Source organism: Triturus cristatus, chromosome 7 (assembly GCF_964204655.1).
Source record: "Triturus cristatus chromosome 7, aTriCri1.1, whole genome shotgun sequence".
NCBI lineage: Eukaryota > Metazoa > Chordata > Amphibia > Caudata > Salamandridae > Triturus > Triturus cristatus.
This window is the reverse complement of record NC_140590.1, coordinates 539810098-539828013: the sequence shown is the minus strand read 5'-3', so window position 1 is coordinate 539828013 and position 17916 is coordinate 539810098. Positions and strand designations below refer to the sequence as shown.

The following is a 17916-nucleotide window of genomic DNA, read 5'->3' as shown; positions in this document are numbered from 1 at the left end:
AGGTAAGTTGGGGGATAGGTAGGTACCCCGGGATTGGGCACAGGGGGCCGTGGGGTGCCGGGTGCAGGGGTGCCTTTTGGTGTCAGGAAATCTTACCCTCTGTTGATCGCGGTTGGGGGGGCACCTTGTTCTGAGGCTGCAGGCTTCTTCAGGAGTGTCGAGGGAGGTCCTTGGGTGCCGGACTCGGGGTCCCAGTCGCCGTGGGGTCGTCCTCGTGGTCTTTGTTCACTCCGGCACAGGCCAGGCTTGGCTGGTGCAGAGTGTGCTGGGTTCGCGGTTCCGGGCTGCTGCCAGGGATTAGAAGTAGATTTTGAGTAGGGCCTCTACTCATGGGAGTCCCAGGGGTTTAGAGTCAAAAGGTAGCCGGGTCCTCCGTGGTTTGTGAGGTTGCTGGCCACAAGACATGCCGGGTTGGAACAGGAGCAGCTTCGAGGGTCGCCAGGCCGGTAGGGCTGGGGCCAAAGCAGTTGGTGTCTTCCTCTTCTTAGCAGCTGCAGGGCAGGTCTTCTTTCTTCTAGCTCTTCTTCGGATTTTGGAATCTGGAATCTGGGGAAGGAAGGTTCAGGGTGCCCCTAAATACTAGATTTAGAGGCGTATTATTGGTAGGTGAAGGGCAGGGACCAATGGGTCCCTGTCCTGGGGTGGGTACACCCCCTATCCTGCCTCTCTCCTGTGGGAGGGGGGCAGTAGCCTAGTCCTGATAGGGTAGGGCTTCCCATCTTCAAGATGGCGAGAGCCCGGAGATGTGCTTCACCTCGCCTCCCCCACCTGAGGGGTGGGGTTGGCAGGCTGGCACATCCCCAGTCCTTATTTGGGGTTTCCGGCCAAGCTTCCTGCCAAAGTGGGGGGTTGCAGTGGCCTGGGGAAGCTCACAGAGGCGGCATGCCTTTGAAGCTTCCCCCTGCCCATCCTGGGGGAGGAGATTTAGCACCTCGCCCAGGATGTGCATTGTTGCAGGCCCAGGGGAGCAGGGGCTCTCCTACCCAGGGTTCCAGCAACATGACTGCTGTGTGGCAGCCTAGGCAGCCTCAGAACAGACGTGGATTGTCGGTTAGGTTTTTAGGGGGCATGTCTATGATGCCCTCTGGGGTGCTTGGTACATTAAATCCCACACTGGCATCAGTGTGGGTTTAATGTGCTGAGAAATTTGATACCAAACTTCTCAGTCTTCAGTGTTGCCATTATGGTGCTGTGGAGTTTGTGTTTGACGAGCTCTCAGCACCATGTACTCTTAAATGGCAGCACTGCACTTACAGTGCCCAGGAATGGACCTGGGTACTGCAGGGGCACAGGGCAACTGCTCCTGTGCCCACACCATTGGCATAGGGCACCCAGCTAGAGGGGTGGCTGATGTATGCCATGGCAGTGTAGGTGATGGGCTTGGCACACAGGGATGTGTGCCATGTCGACTCTTTGTTTTGTCTTGCACCCAGACACCCGGCCTGCAAGGGCAGTGCGTGTGTGTATGGGTACAGGGCCTCTAAGGGTGGCACAATGAGTGCTGCAGCCCTTAGAGGCCTTCCCTGGTCACAAGGCCCTGGGTACCTAGGGTACCATTTACCAGGGGATGACATGTGGCCAGGGTTTGCCAATTTGTGTTTTGTGTTCTTAGGGAAGGAACATAGGCCCTGAGCACCTGATTGGCAGGAGTCCAGGGTACACTCAGTCAAAGTACATTCAGCAATTCAGCAAAAAGTGGGGACATACCATGCAAGAAAGATGGCACTTTCTCACAGCGGCCTATTTTCCCCAAGGCGCGGGCCTCTGTCTTCACCCCAAGTGCAGCGCGGATGTGTCAAGCGGTTTCGGTGCCTAATTTGTTCAAAAATAAGTACCCGGGCCAAAATGTTTGTCCCGCAGCCACGGCCGCATCTATAGAATATCGGGAGTGCAGAATACAAAGGCTGCATAGTTCTGACTTAATTTCATTCCTCTTTCACACCCCACCAGACACTCCCTGCCACTGTATTTCATTATTTCATCCTCTTTTTCATCCATACTTTCTCTTATTGTTAGTATTTCCCTTCTTTCTCTTGCCCTTCTTTCCACCTTGTGTGTTTTTCTCTCGCTTGCTGCGGATCAAAGTCTGATGAGAGAGTGCCAGTTCCCTAGAAGTGAGTGCCGGTGAGACCCACCTGTAACTCACGGTTTGTTCTGTCCCGACTATGGTATTCAAAAAGGTAAGAATACATTTGGGCCCTTGCCCTATACATTTTCCTTTCATTTTGCCCAATCTGCGTGAAACGTTCCAGGAACGATCAACATTAAATCAGACTATCCAGGGGTAATGCATCTGATGCAGAAATACATCTGCAACATACTGGTTTACAGTTCAGCGGGGCTGTCTCAGACTTTCATCCTGCAAATGTTTATTAAATAAGTACCAAGAACTGCAATAATCGTAGCAAGTGTTTCACGAAAAAAATGTGTTCTCCATATTATGTTAAATATATCACATAAAAACAAAAATTCCACCTTAGCGACTGGGATGAGTCATGAGAGATCCCCCAGCATGAAGGGCCGGCTGTGTATGTAAACACAAGATAAGGTGTTATGACCACGAAGCTGTCTTTTTAAGCAGAAGTAGTGATGCAGTGACGGCCGGACGCGCGGGAGGTGCGAGAAGCGCGCGCTCACATTGTAGAGTCAACTAGTCAAGCTATCATGTTAGAAGGGTTGGGATTTGAAAAGTGATGAAGTGTTAAAAAGTAGAAGCTTGACAGATATGCATTCTCTTGTAAGTTATCACGCCCTACGTAAAGATTATTTAACTTATTTATTCGCAGGTAACTTGCACCCACTTAAGTAAAGTACATAATTCCTTCCGGCAATGTTCACGCTATATAAAATTGCATTAACTAAAATATACATTAAAAAGTAGCGGGGAAAGATAAATGGAGAGATACAAAGTAGATACAAAGTAATCGTTCTTGTAGTCTAGGCCGCAGATCATTTTTTTTTTTACAAGCTACAGGATTTGCACGAGTGTGGAGTAAACACTTTTTTTTATAATTCAGGAGTAGGGTAGCCATATTTATCACTGAACAGTAGAATTTATTGGTGGTAGTACGAGCTAACTGCTGTGGCTTTTCCATAGCCCACCAGGTGACCTGTAACTAGTTAGTATAACCCACACTTGGGTGAATAGCAGTAACATTCTAACTGCCTGCTAGTGAAATGTAACACACAAAGAATTGTCATAGTGGGAGAAACAGTGGTGATAACACACCCAACTGAATGTTTACCTTTGAGCCTCTGCTCCAAAAGTCACGAATGTCATGTAAAGGCAAAAGAGATGCGAAAACCGTAGTGGTGTTTTATATATTTGAGAGAATTCTATAGATCTCTGTCACGGGTGAGTATATGTGGGCATTGTACATATCAAACAAAAATAACATATAACATTAGTAAAGTTATGGTTGCAGTAGTCTCAAGACCTGGAAATTAAAAAAAGCATTTGCAATGCAATAGGTCTCGCATTTATGCGAGTTAAAGCTATTGGCATTGTAAATAATAATGCCTTTTATTTAAGTTTTAAACACGGAAACAAAAATAAAAGGCATTGCCATTTGCAATGTTAATAGCTCAAACTCAGGTAAATGCGAGACCTATTGCATTGCAAATGCTTGTTAAAAGCAAGGTATTGGAATTATATTCAGGTTTTCTGTTTTAACACAGTTGCACATGGTACTTTAACTGTAAGGTTTTTAGATTTTAAATGTTCATTCTTGTTTGAGACATTTATGGATGAGACCGAGCCACCACATGCACTTTATCTACAATTAAGACATGGGTCTCCACCTTTGAATCGGAGTAAAAGCAAATGGAAGCATCCTACTGTAACTCCATTGTCCCCCACGTGTATCCTCTGCCCTGAATCCATAGATCATTTTATGTTCTTTTGACCTGCGTTATGTTCAGACTAGAAAAAGGTGGATAACTCCGGCATGTCATCTATTATCTTTAAAAAGACCAGCAGAAGCTCTGCAAGTGTTAAGATCTGATACTACAAAATGGCTAGTGTTTACCTTAACAAGATATTTGCTTTATGCCTGTTGCATTAGGATCAAGAACCTAGCCAGCATTAAGTAGCATGGAAATACTATGAGTGCTTCTAAAAATGACATTATAAACAGAAATTATGTTATGGAGTTTAATAAGATATTTTATATGGAAGGATTAAAATTGAGGTGACATTTCCTAAATCTTAAGGATGCCTTTGAGAGCATGGTCACAAGTAAGGTAAACATTTGGATGAACCAGGATAAGAACTTATAGGCCCTCAGGATCTAATGGGATTGTTTTTATAGATGCTTTCATATCAGATGAAGTATGATATGTTTTTAAGATATGTTTATACGGTATGCCTATTTTATATTATTGTAGAATGTTTTTATGAAAGTATTTTGTATATCTCTTTATTGTGAATGATCATTAATTGGTTGAATAAAGCTACTACTACTACTCACTACTATTTATATATATTTATATATGCACCTAGAGGGCACCTAAGAGGTGCCCCCGGAAACCCTACTAGCCTCTAGTGTGCTGGCTGACTGGTGTCGAACAGCCTGCCACCACAGATAGGTTTCTGACCCTCTGCAGGTGAGAGTCTATGAGGGAAGAAACCATGCCTGCTCTGGCCAGAGGTTGTCACCTCCTCCAAGCAGGATGGCTAAGTAATCAGCATATGAAGGCAGGAGGCTTCAAAGGCGTCTGCTACCTTTGATACGTGATTACGGCTTCTCCAAACAGGGGAAAGCCAACCCCCTGTCCTAGGTCCATTTAACAACAGGAAAAGCAGGGAATTAGATATGCAGAGAGGCATGGTCCACTACGAGTCCAGTCACACCCCAAAAACGAGCTCTCTGATGTGCCCCCCTTTAGGAAAACTACGCCATCTTGGTAATGGCAGAATTAGAAACTCTGGGACAGGGCTATGCACAGGTCCCACAGAAAGTGGTCATACAGGTGGTGTAGTGAAAGTAGCCCATTGGCCAGTACCCTTCAATCCCTTAACAGCTGTAAATCTAGTATTTAGTGGTGCCCCTGGCACCAGGAAACCAGATTCTACCCACCTAAGAAGGACATTGACGAGCTGCAAAAAGCGAGAACTGAGGAGCAGCAACTGATCTAGTGCCAACTCTTTCGGCCTGAGTGCTGTCACTGACAAGTGCGCCAAAGACCACTTGTACTGCAGCTGCTCTGCTTTTAAAAGCCTGGAAGAACTGCCAGCATTTCAAGAAGCAACCAGCATCTCTCTTGAAGTAGCAGAGCTGCTCCCCTGCAGGCACCCAAGAAGAACTGCGAGGACTCCGGCTCTCTCAAAACCAGACACACCGGAAAGCACCACTTCACCCATGCTCTTCAGACTGAGTCGAAGTGGACCAACGGCGCCAGTGAGGTTCAAAGACCCTTCAGAGTCAAACCCCAGCTTGGGAATGCTCGGACTGGTCTCCCAGCCACCACCTGCAGCCTGTTTGTGCAGGCCCCCTCTACCGCGAGTGTCTCCCACAGGGAAAACCAGACGCATCAAAACCCCACTGAACCAGAGCCCTACAGCCCGAGGAGAAGTAAATCGGAGGTGTCCCTAAGTGTCCAAGCATTGTGAGACTGGCGCCTGTCTGTTGGTTCAGCTGGACTGGCCCCCCCTAGTCTTTACGTTCAGCCTCTTTGTTCTAGAATCGTTTCCCATTGAAATCAATGCGGCACCCAATGCCGAAAAGCACCTCTGTACCTGGATGAACCAGAGCCTCTCGAGGTGACCTGTTGGAGCGGAGTCAAACAAGTGGGAAATTATCCTTACTCGCACATCATACTTCCATTAATACCATGCACAGATTTTATGCTTACGTCCCGACTGGCTAAATATACAGTGGGCATTGAAATATTTAGCTCTTTACTCCTTTTCTCTCTCGAAGAGAGAGGGTCAACATTCTTATAGTCACACTTTCTTCAAAGAAAGGTAGGGCAAGCCAGTGAGGAGTGAGGACACTATTCCTACTCTAGCAAAACTAATGGAGAAGTGCGTCCACTCCCAACTATGCAACCATATAGCCCAATTCCAACTCATTGACCAGTTCCAATCAGGCTTCAGGCAGAATCACAGCACGGAAACGACCATGACCCACATCGTCGATGATGCACTCAGAATACTAGATCAAAACGAATCCTGCCTCATAATCCTCTTAGACCTTTCATCATCCTTCAATACGGTCAAACACATCAGTCTCCTCGACCTACTTGAACACAGAATGGGCTTATCAGGAGCTGTCCTAAAGTGGTTTGCCTCCTTCTTAGACAACCGACCTCAAAGAATTAATATTAACCAATCGCTATCCTCGACCACACCGATCACCGTGGGAGTCCCTCAAGGCTCTGTCTTATCTCCTACCCTCTTCAATCTATTCATGGAACCCTTAACCGAAATTCTGAACCTCTCCAATATCCATTACCATATGTATGCTGATGATACACAACCATAGCTAAAAATATCATCGCAGGATGACACCCGACTACTCAACACAACTATACAAAAAAATCTACATCTGGCTAACAAAAAACCACCTCAAACTCAATGCACTGAAAAATGACTCTCTTAATCTCCCCACCACAAGGACACGGTGACACAGTAAACTGGATGAAACACTAACAGCCCTCAATTGCAAACCTGACATTACCAATTCCACAAGATCACTGGGAATAATACTAGACAAGAATCTCAACATGAGGGAACATATCAGCACAGCCACCAGAGGAGCCAACTTTCATATGAGCATTCTCAGAAAACTAAAAACCCTTCCTCAACGACAACGACCTAAAAACAGGCGTTCAATCTCTAGTTCTACCCAGAATAGACTATGGGAATATAACCTTAGGTGGCGTGCAGAGATTCAGTCTAGCTCCTTTGAGAGCTTCACTAAACGTGGCTGCAAGACTCGTCACTGGCTACCGAAAGAACGACCACATCACCCCAGATCTAAAGGAACTGAATTGGCTTGCTTATGAGGCAAGAGTGCAGCTAAAGATTGTATGCATGACGCACAAAGCCCTGCACCTCAATACACCAAAGTATCTAGCCAATAAACTCGAATTAGCAGGCAATAGCAGAACTCTGAGAAGCACCAACACCCTGCTATTGAAACCACAAAAATTTGGGAAAAAGAAAACCTACACACGCACCTTCTCTGGCCTAGCACCCAGGATATGGAACGCCCTACCCCAAGCAATCAGCATGAACCCCTCCACCACCTCATTCATAATGAAGTCACACTACTTCTAATGAATAAAACTCTCTCCTGACCCAGCCCTGATGCAAGTTGATACCAACCAGAAGCTACTCATCAACCAAGAGACGTGTTGATCTCTAATCGAGAATGACTAACACAATCATGACCTTCAACAAGAACTAATAACATATACAATCTCTTCTTAGATACTCATTTATATGTGACTAGCGTGCAACTTTTCTTATGATGTAACTTTTGTAAAGCGCTCTGATACCCTCATCGGGTCTAGTCCGCGCTATATAAAACTCTATAAATAAATAAAATAGATGATTGAACCCAACAGGATCTTTGAAATACTGGTCCTGACGAAATCCTCAGCATCTTCTAGGAAGGCTGAAACATATAGACCGGGAGAAAGATAGTGTCCGCACTTGATTTCAACACTGCCCAGGCAATATTCTGATAATACAGTTTGTTGCAGCTATACCGCAGCCTTTTAACCAGACCCTGACAGGATCCCTTGAAATATCTAGAAGTGTGCCCTGAAAGAGATCAGGTTGAAGCCTGCGATGGAAGTATTAGACTCTATCGTGAAAACTCTTTGATGAAGCATACCTAGAGGATTTCCTGAAAGGTGAGTGTTTCGTGGTAAAATTCACTCGCATGCCAGTACCATCCAGACGGACTGGACTCGTAGGGGACCCCTTGTTTTGATTTATATATGCTCATTTCAGGGACATTGGGGGATCCCAACTGTTCTCTCCTCCTCCCTTTGATTATTTACGATGAAATCGCTCTGCCCAGCGAGTCATTCGTGTCAAGCACACATCTCATGCTGAACTTTGCTGCATGTGGCCCCATCAGTAATTGCATTCAACCCTACTGTAAAGACCGAAACACACTGGCGTACACAGAGCGGCACATGATTGGATCCGGTCTTATCTTGAAGACCGTGGTCGACAGGTTATTTTGCGCCCTTTTTCATCTCCAGTCAAACAACTTACATACGGAGTGCCCCAGGGCTCTGCTTTAAGCCCACTGCTATTTATTATCTACCTTGACCCGCTGGCCGCTCTTATTTCCACATGGGGGTGAAGGTAGTTTAGGGATGTGGAATTTAATATAATATCTAAATGTCCATGGAACAGGTTGCTTCATAAATCTACTTGTCCCGTAACAAAATCCACTTGTCCCCTTTGTGCCATGTAATGCGGCGAAAGATTATGGCAGCAATCTCATTATATACGAGCTCTGATATAGCCTCTTATTATGCCAGGGCTCAAACCATAGTAGGGTTTGAATAATAACAATTCCATTACGTTGCCACGTTTCCGAAGATCTACATACTGGGGCTGAAGGTAGTGGTAAGCAATAGTTCCAGGGTTGAAATGCCCTTTTGAGTCTGTGCACACCTACTAACTTGCATGTTTTAAGGGTTTTCACCAACTCTTCTTCAATCTTTTCCCATACTGAGAAAGGTTGGAAATTTACTCTTCACAATGGCAGATGTAAAACTTCTTCCAGGGTTAGGAAAAAAAGTGGTTGGAGGGATATTGAACTAGCAAACACTCAGATTATTGCATAAGAAAATCTACACCTGCATATTTGCTCATGCAAAAATGCAGTTCGCAAATATTTTCTAGCTGTACTATTTCTTGGTCTACTTCTGTAAATTCTTGTGAATTCACGAAAGCTGCATAGCTGCACTTAATGCAAGGATATATACCATGGGTGCACATTTGAGACTTTCTTTATTAATTGGGCCCCTAATTAAGTCTGGCGCTAACCATGACTTTTTGTGTTTATTAAAATTCCGTCTCTCTCTCGCTGCGTTATAGACTGCCTTCACTGTGAGTGACAGCATTGTGCTGTTTCACAAGGAGCATATCAGCACGCAAAGTAGTTTTGTTCAGTGCCAGGATATACTGTGGCAATATGTGTTTTTTGAGACCAAAACATTTTTGCTTTTGCCAATTGTTATTAAAAAACATTGTGAGGGCCGACAGCGTCCACACCAATAAGGTTTTACACCAAGCATGCCAAAACAAGTCACGCATTGACAAAACCAATAGGCTGACCACCAATTTCAGATCTACTGGCTTTGACCATTCTTGTGTATTTTAAGTTTCCCATACTCTTATTGAAACTGGTTACATTGATTTACCATTATTAATATTTTGGGAAAAACTAGCATACATCAACACATTTGCTAAATGATGCTGAAGAAATAGTAAGTAAAATTTGACAGCAGTTTAGCCAATGTTCTATTCCTACTTGATTTTTGTGAACATTTTGTTTTGAACGCAAAGAATCAAATCTTGCTTTCAAGCTTCTGCAAATATTTGCATCTAATCAGACAGCATTCTGGGAGCATTATACATAGCCTCATATTGCGAAACTTTGAAAACGTGTGTACACATTTTTATAGCGGAACCACTGTTGGTAGGGCAGTCCGAGCTTACATTTACTTAGAGTGCTAACCCTAATAATAAAGTCTTTGCATTAATGAACCTTAAATACAAGTTTGAACAGTATTAACACATGGACACAAATATTACTTTAGCTGCAGACATTGCCCTGCCCTGATCTATAATGTGGTACTGTAAACTGGCAGCCAAAGAGTTTGTGCAGTAGTGTCCCAGGGACAAAATACAAGTGCAAGCTTAATATGTCCTGGGCGTCGGGCTATAGGAATACCACATCCCTGTAGTTTCTTACGCTGACAACACGCAGCTGGTGTTTTCTTTTAAAGAACATTCCTAAACAGCCTTTTATAAATGTAAGTAATGCCTGAAGGACATTGCGGACTGGCTGAACGAAAATTGCTTGAAGCTTAATGCAGACAAAACCAAGGTCTTGTTTTTCAATCGTGCATCTCCTCCTCTGTCATGCATTTGGTGGTCGAGGGAGCTGGGTCCCCAGGCCACTCCCAAGGACTAGGTTAAAAACCTTGGGAGTGGTGTGGGAGAAGGATCTCACCCTGGCGGCACAATTCCGGCATACTTCCGCTGCCTGCTTTGGGAAAATGTGAACTATCAGGAAATGTCTGCGTTTCCTGCCTGATGAGAGCCGTAGAATCACGGTCCATTCATTGATTACCTCCCAACTAGATAATGCCAATTGTCTATACCCGGGGGTTGCCTGGCTACCTGACCCCTAGGTTACAAACGGTGCAGAACGCAACGGAAAGGCTAATCCGTAGGGTCCCTTTTCGCAAGCACAATTCTTATTTAAGACAGCTTCACTGGCTCCCTGTGGCCAGGAGGATTGAGTTTAAGACACTCACTCTGGCTTTTCAAGCCTATCATGGCAAAGTCCCAGGATACATTCGATCAAGGCTTAGCCAATATCGCAAGGACACTGAGATCTAATCATCAGCGTCTCCGCAATGTCCCTCGTTTCACAAAAAAGCAACAATGAGGCAGATCCTTCACAGTTAGGACTGCCAAACTGTGGAACCCCTTGCCCAGCCACCTGTGCATGTTAGACACAGAACAGGAATTCAGAAAGGCTTTAAAAACCTGGCTCTTTAGGCAGAGGGAGTAATATCAGGAGTTTCTCAGTCCCTCTAGTCTGTTTTTATTAGCACGGGAGAATTCTGCTGAGGTAGCTATGCAATCTATAAATGGCCGTTGATTGATTGATTGAGTATGGTTCGGGCTTCCTCTGAGACCATAGGCAGTATTTGCACCACCAAATCCCACACAGTGTGCTGGTATCAGCCCAAAAGGTATGCAGTGTTCACCGACCGCAGTGCCTGGCTGGTAGCAGAGAAAATCTTCTTCCCAAAGGTATCCAGCCTTATGGATTCCCTATGCCGTAGAGCACGGGTACTCATAGTATGGCCCACGGGCCGCCAGCGGCCCGGCAAGCCTTCCTTGGCGGCCCGCGGACCTTGCAGACATCGTGCCTGTGTTTTTTTTTTTTAGAGAGAGTGTCAAACACCGCCAGTTGCAGCAGCACGGCCAGGCGATTCTTTTAAAGACCATTCACTTGTTAATGAGGCTTTGTTGTATTTCACCTCGTCTTAGCGCCCCTGCATCTCCACTCTGACTGAGTAGAGATGCAGGGGCGCTAAGGAGAGGTGAAATACAACAATGCCTCATTAACAAGTGAATGGTCTTTTAAAGTCCTGTGAAGTACTCTGGTGCGGCTGTGTGTGTTCCCTGGAAGCTGTCTCCGCCCGGGCTGACACACACACAGGGTGAGGTGAGGTGACAGAGGGTGACAGAGGACAGCAATTCAGAACACAATTGAAAGCATTGTAGTTGATATAATAATATATGCTACTTAAAGGCACTATTTTTGCTTCTGATGAAGTGACCTCTGTGCAGGATATTGCCCATCAGCCCATATGTGTTTTGGAGCTTGAAGGAACACTTGTATATTTTGCATGAAAGAGCACCATTGTTGAAAAGTTATTTAAAGGCAAGACAGAGACAGATGGAGACAGAGAAAGACAGACAGACAGAGCCAGGGACAGACTGACAGAGACAGAGGCAGAGGCAGAGATAGATAGAGGTAGATAGAGGCAGAGACAGGGACAGACTGACAAAGGCAGAGAAAGATAGAGGCAGAGACAGAGGTAGAGACAGACAGCGAAAGAGACAGAGAGAGAGAGAGACAGACAGAGATAGAGGCAGGGACAGATAGAGGCAGAGACAGGGACAGACAGACAGGGACAGACAGAGGCAGACAGGGGCAGACAGATAGAGGCAGAGACAGCGAGATGGAGATGGAGAAGGAGACAGGGACAGACAGACAGGGACGGACAGAGAGGCAGAGACGGAGAGGGAGATGGAGGGAGGGAAAAGGAGAGAGGGAGACCGAGAGAGAGAGAGACAGAGAAAGGGAGACAGAGAAAGGGAGACAGAGAGGGAGGGAGACAGAGAGAGGGAGGGAGGGAGACAGAGAGAGGGAGGGAGGGAGACAGACAGAGGGAGGGAGGGAGACAGACAGAGGGAGGGAGGGAGACAGACAGAGGGAGGGAGGGAGACAGACAGAGGGAGGGAGGGAGACAGACAGAGGGAGGGAGGGAGGCAGACAGAGGGAGGGAGACAGACAGAGGGAGGGAGACAGACAGAGGGAGGGAGGGAGACAGACAGAGGGAGGGAGGGAGACAGACAGAGGGAGGGAGACAGACAGAGGGAGGGAGGGAGACAGACAGAGGGAGGGAGGGAGACAGACAGAGGGAGGGAGGGAGACAGACAGAGGGAGGGAGGGAGACAGACAGAGGGAGGGAGACAGACAGACAGAGGGAGGGAGACAGACAGAGGGAGGGAGCAGGGCCAGACTGGCCGTATCTGGCACCGGGCAATCCCCCGGTGCGCCGCACGGTTGGGGTGCGGTTTTGGGCCCCTGGGGGCCGTTTTTGTTACAGGGCCGTTTTTGCAGCATAGCTGCAAAATCGGCCCTGTAACAAAATCGGCCAAAAACCGGCCCTGGCAAAGAGCTCGGCGGCACCCCCAAGTGGCGGGGGTGGGGGGGGCGGCCGAGCACTTTGCCAGGGACGGTTTTGGTTCCCAGTCCGGCCCTGGGAGGGAGGGAGACAGACAGAGGGAGGGAGGGAGACAGACGGAGGGAGACAGACAGACAGAGGGAGACAGACAGACAGAGGGAGACAGACAGACAGAGGGAGACAGACAGACAGAGGGAGACAGACAGACAGAGGGAGGGAGACAGACAGAGGGAGGGAGACAGCCAGAGGGAGGGAGACAGCCAGAGGGAGGGAGACAGCCAGAGGGAGGGAGACAGCCAGAGGGAGGGAGACAGCCAGAGGGAGGGAGACAGCCAGAGGGAGGGAGACAGCCAGAGGGAGGGAGACAGCCAGAGGGAGGGAGACAGCCAGAGGGAGGGAGACAGCCAGAGGGAGGGAGACAGCCAGAGGGAGGGAGACAGCCAGAGGGAGGGAGACAGCCAGAGGGAGGGAGACAGCCAGAGGGAGGGAGACAGCCAGAGGGAGGGAGACAGCCAGAGGGAGGGAGACAGCCAGAGGGAGGGAGACAGCCAGAGGGAGGGAGACAGCCAGAGGGAGGGAGACAGCCAGAGGAAGACAGAACAGATGGAGGAGGGCGACAGCCAGAGGGAGGGATATAGAACAGATGGAGGAGGGCGACAGCCAGAGGGAGGGAGACAGATAGAGGGAGGGAGAGTGAGGGAGACAGACAGAGGGAGACCGACAGAGACAGACAGAGGGAGAGAGGGGGGAGACAGAGAGAGGGAGACAGGGAGGGAGACAGTGAGAGAGAGCGAGGGAGACAGTGAGGGAGAGAGAGAGAGAGGGAGGGAGAGAGAGGGAGGGAGACAGATGGGAGGATGGCGACAGACAGAGGGAAACAGATAGAGGGAGGAGGGTGACAGACAGAGGGAGGGAGTCAGAGACGTGGAGAGAGGGAGGGAGACAGAGAGAGAGAGAGGGAGACAGATACTTGGTTGAGTTGTTAGCCTGAACCAAGTAACTTTAGAAATATTCCTTTTTGTACATGGTGCATGGTAATTTATAGCCGCCTGTGATCACTCAACATGCAGTCTGATCAGGAATTAGTTTTGTTGCAGAATCTTTCTAAAGTGCCACCTTGGCATTTAAAATTATGAAGGTCATCTGTGAAATGCTTGCTGATTTCCACTATTCTTTGTTTGCTTGCTGAGAGGAGAGAGAGGGTAGCCAGTGCAATTATGTTCTTTTCCAGATGAACTCTAATATAATTGGTCAACACCAAGAATTGGTCAAGGTTGTCAAGGAGCAACTGGTTGAAATCATCAGATCGAAAGTTATTCAAGTTTACAAAAGAGATGCTGCATTCAGGGACTGATTAGCAATTTCTTTTTTTTTTTTTTTTTTAAACAGAGGTCGTTTTTGATGATGAAATCACGTGGTGGTCTAACCAGAATATCTATGGACAACCAAAAGGTGGAGAACAGTGCTTGTGGAGAACAGGAGGCTAATTCAGTGTCCTCCTATACAAGCTTGGATGTTGGCCAGCAAAAATAAGTCAACAGCCCACATTTTTTAAATTATGTTGTGGCTATATTATTCTGAACATCATCGACCTAGTTATTCAGGCCACTAACTATGGTAGCTCAAGTAGAAATCGAGAGTATATGTTGAATTAGATCAAGGAAGCCAGATGGAACGGTGGAGAGTCATTTTAGGAGGATGGTAAACCACGGAAGATATGAAGTGTGTGTATAGGAGCAGGTACTGAAAGAAGCCAAATAAACTATCTTTTTTGACTAAAGGACATGTTATGGTGAAACATGGTAAACACCATAAACTCAAGAAAGCGCTCTATTTTAGATTAGTAGGAGGAGACTGATTACATCAGGATGGCTAAACCACTGAACAAAGTCTTGGTGATAGCCAACAAGTGATGAGAATTGTTTAAGACAAGATCATCTATGTCGGAAGCATCCGTGACTGCTTATCTCCTGCGTTGTGGAAGGCACCCAACAAGGGAAAAAAAAACAGGTTTACCCCGGAGAACATCCCAGACATTCTTGAAATAAATAAGAGCATAAAAATCTCAACAAACTCAGCAACTCCCAAATAAAGAGTGAATTTATGAAGTATTAGCTAGGAGCTCCGCAACAGTGTGATGTGTCTTCAAACATGAGTTTTAATATGCGTATCTAACAGCCTGGAAATAGATCTACAAGTGGATGTAAGCTTTTAGTTATGCCAAATAGCAGAGTTTAACCACCCCATGCCAACCGTGAGCCTTAAGTATAAGTAACCGAGCTGAATAGCAACTTTGATCTAGTAATTAACCTTGCACTCTCATGGCTTAGTTACCCCCCCCCCCCTCTTAAAAAAAGCAATAGAACAGCATACTAAGTCACCCCATGATCAATGGGACAAATGTTCATTAACATTTGTTTCCATTAAGTAGGATTTAGCTCTTTTACAGAACACCCCCCACCCAGGTAGTGACATTTCAAAGAATTTAAAGTACTATTTCATAGGGTCAGCAGACTAAATCAGTGTGTTGAATTGCACACATAAAAGAACTGCATTAACCCTGCAGGTCACACATGATAATGCCTGAAAGTCCAACTCCCAGTGATTCATTATACACAGCACTGTGACAATCTGAAGCGAATTGATCAAATGTATGCATTTTGATGACCTGGGTGGCTAGCATCCGTGTACTGAAAGTAGCAAGTGTCCCAACCAAATACCCAGAGCACAGGAGGATTGAGAGGTAGCATGGAGCTGACAAAGTATCTCTTTTTGGCACAAAAATGTGTTCTGGCACCATGTGCTTTAAAGGTCTTCATGAGAAACCACTTCCTTAAGAACCCTGGGGAGGCCATCATCCTAGCTCTTACCGATCATGTAGGCACAGTAGCGCATGTTAGGTGCAATCTCCTCTGCACGTTGTGAGTACAGCACTGCCTGCTCCTCAGTGAAAGCATTGGCCAGTTTCTCATAAATGGTCCTAAGAAGAGAAGGAACACAATGTTTTAGAATGAGCATTTAACCTGTGCAATATAGCAGCGCCCAAAACTGGACTCAAAATTTACAAAACGGTCATCAGTCAAACACATCAACTTGCCCTTTTTTCCAATCTGCTCATCGCTTTCTAGGAATGTCAGCACCTCAACTAGCTTCAAAATTTAATTTTAAAACACAACTTGATCTCCTTAACCTTCAAGGCCCTCTTCTTTCACAGTTCACATTAGATTACTTTTGTTTTGAGGCTTCCAATACGGTTTGCTTACATGGAAAATTGTACCTATGATTATCTTCATTGTATCCATTAATAATCAAGCTGCATGCATTCTGTGGTCTGTTTCTTTCCATCCTGATTACAGGGCTGAATAAAACAGCAGTATAGGAGGTGTTATAATTTTTTTTTAAAGGAAATGGCTTATGGAACTAGATGCTCCTTTCCATATCTATCATAATGTGTTTCAATGTTTGACAATTCATAGTTTAGGAAGCATTTTCAGTAAATCTTGCATTCTATTTCCACTCCCTTACTCTGGGCTTCCCACCTAGTGTGACTGAAGATGAAAAGCTGTTATGCAGAGGCACTAAAAAGTGGTTTTCTTTCAAAGCCTTCACAGACTGTCTTACCTGTAGCCAAGGGAGCATACATTTAGGAGCTTGTCAGCATATGCCCAATTTGTATGGCGCAGTTAATCAGACAGTGCCTGTAGGAAAGTGCCCCTTTTTAGGTCTCGCCTGACCCAGTGCATGCGCTGGTCTGGCGAGACATTTTGTGAGGGCTCCAAAAAGTGCTACCAGGCCTAGAGCTACAGTGCATGTGCGCGGGCACACGTGTCGCGCTTGACCGCGAATTACTTTCACTTTCACTGTGGCTGCAATAGATTGCAGCAGTTAAAACAAGCATTGGCATAGCCAATAGGTCTCGATTTTGGGACCTTATAAGTGTTTAGTTATGCAACTGTTGCATGGCTAAACACTTATAAGGTCCCAAAGGCGAGACCTATTGGCTATGCCAATGCTTGTTGTCCTGGTCACCCACACTTTTTGCCACTGGTACTGATGTTTTTCGACTGATGTGCACCACGTCCCTGCTAACCAGAACCCTGTGGCAGTGCTATTTCCCTAAAAACAAGGTCAAATGGCCTAATTGGTACACACTTTAGCACCCCTGTAAGTCCCTAGTAAGTAGTACCGCTGATACCTAGGGCATGGATACCAAAGAAGGTCCCAAAGAGCTGCAGTATGCATTATGCCAGCCTAAGGGACCCCCATACACATTGCATGCAGTCTGCCACTGCAGTCTGTGTGTCATGGTGCAAACTATGAGTGAAAACACAAAATGGCACACTCACTGTGTGCCATACCAAAGTCACTGCATGTAACATATGTAAGTAGCTCCTACATCAGGCCTTGTAGCCCTAAGACAGGGTGCATTATATTACATGTGACAGCATATCTGTGTAGGCAGGTATGCCCCTGTGCGGTGTAGTTCAATTACTAGATGGTACAAGTGAACAGGGAAGCCATCTTAAATATATGTACCGGGCACTGGTTATTGCGAGTTCCCCAGCGACATGATGAAACCTATTGTGTTTGGTATCAAACATCTTGTCTTAATAAATCTGTACTGTTGCCAGTTCAAGATTTATTATGACATGCTCCCAGAGGGCAACTTACAGGTGCCCCCTGAAAAACCTACCACTATTTTGTGTGCTAGCCAACTGGTATCGTCCAGCCTGCCACCACAGATATGTTTCTGACCCCCTGAACGTGAGAGCTCACGCTCTCTGAAGCCAGAAACAATGCCTGCTCCGGAGGAAGGTGCCCATCTCCTCCAGTGGGAAGGAAGGCTAGTTATTTAGTATATGAAGGCCAGGGGCTTCAAAGCCCCTGCTGCCTTTGGTATGCAACGCAAACCTGCGTGATGCCCCATCCTGAGGCCCTACGACAGGTGAGAAATGAACTATGCAAGTAGGCGTGTTGCACCACCAGGCTAGTCACACCCCTAAGGTGGTCTGCCTGATGTGCTCCACAAAAGGAGGATTCCACAATCTTATTTTTGGTGGAATTAGGAACTTTAGAACAGGGTTATGCCCAATCCCCACAGGAAGTGGTCATAAAGGGATTGCGGTGACCCCAAGGGTAAGTAGCCTATTGGCTACTACCTTTCACTCCCCTTAACACCCCTAAATTGAGTATTTAGGTGTCCCCTTGACACCAGGATCTCAGATTCAC

The 17916-nt window shown here is 46.4% G+C and overlaps 1 protein-coding gene across 1 annotated transcript in view; it reads right to left on the bottom strand.

Moving 5' to 3' along the window:
* The window catches only part of SRP68 (signal recognition particle 68), a 326066-nt gene that overhangs the window by 184610 nt on the left and 123540 nt on the right, over positions 1–17916 (bottom strand). Inside the window, exon 6 of the mRNA XM_085616948.1 lies at positions 15558–15667. Coding sequence (XP_085473074.1) covers positions 15558–15667 — 110 coding nt within the window. The remainder of the gene's footprint in view (positions 1–15557; positions 15668–17916) is intronic.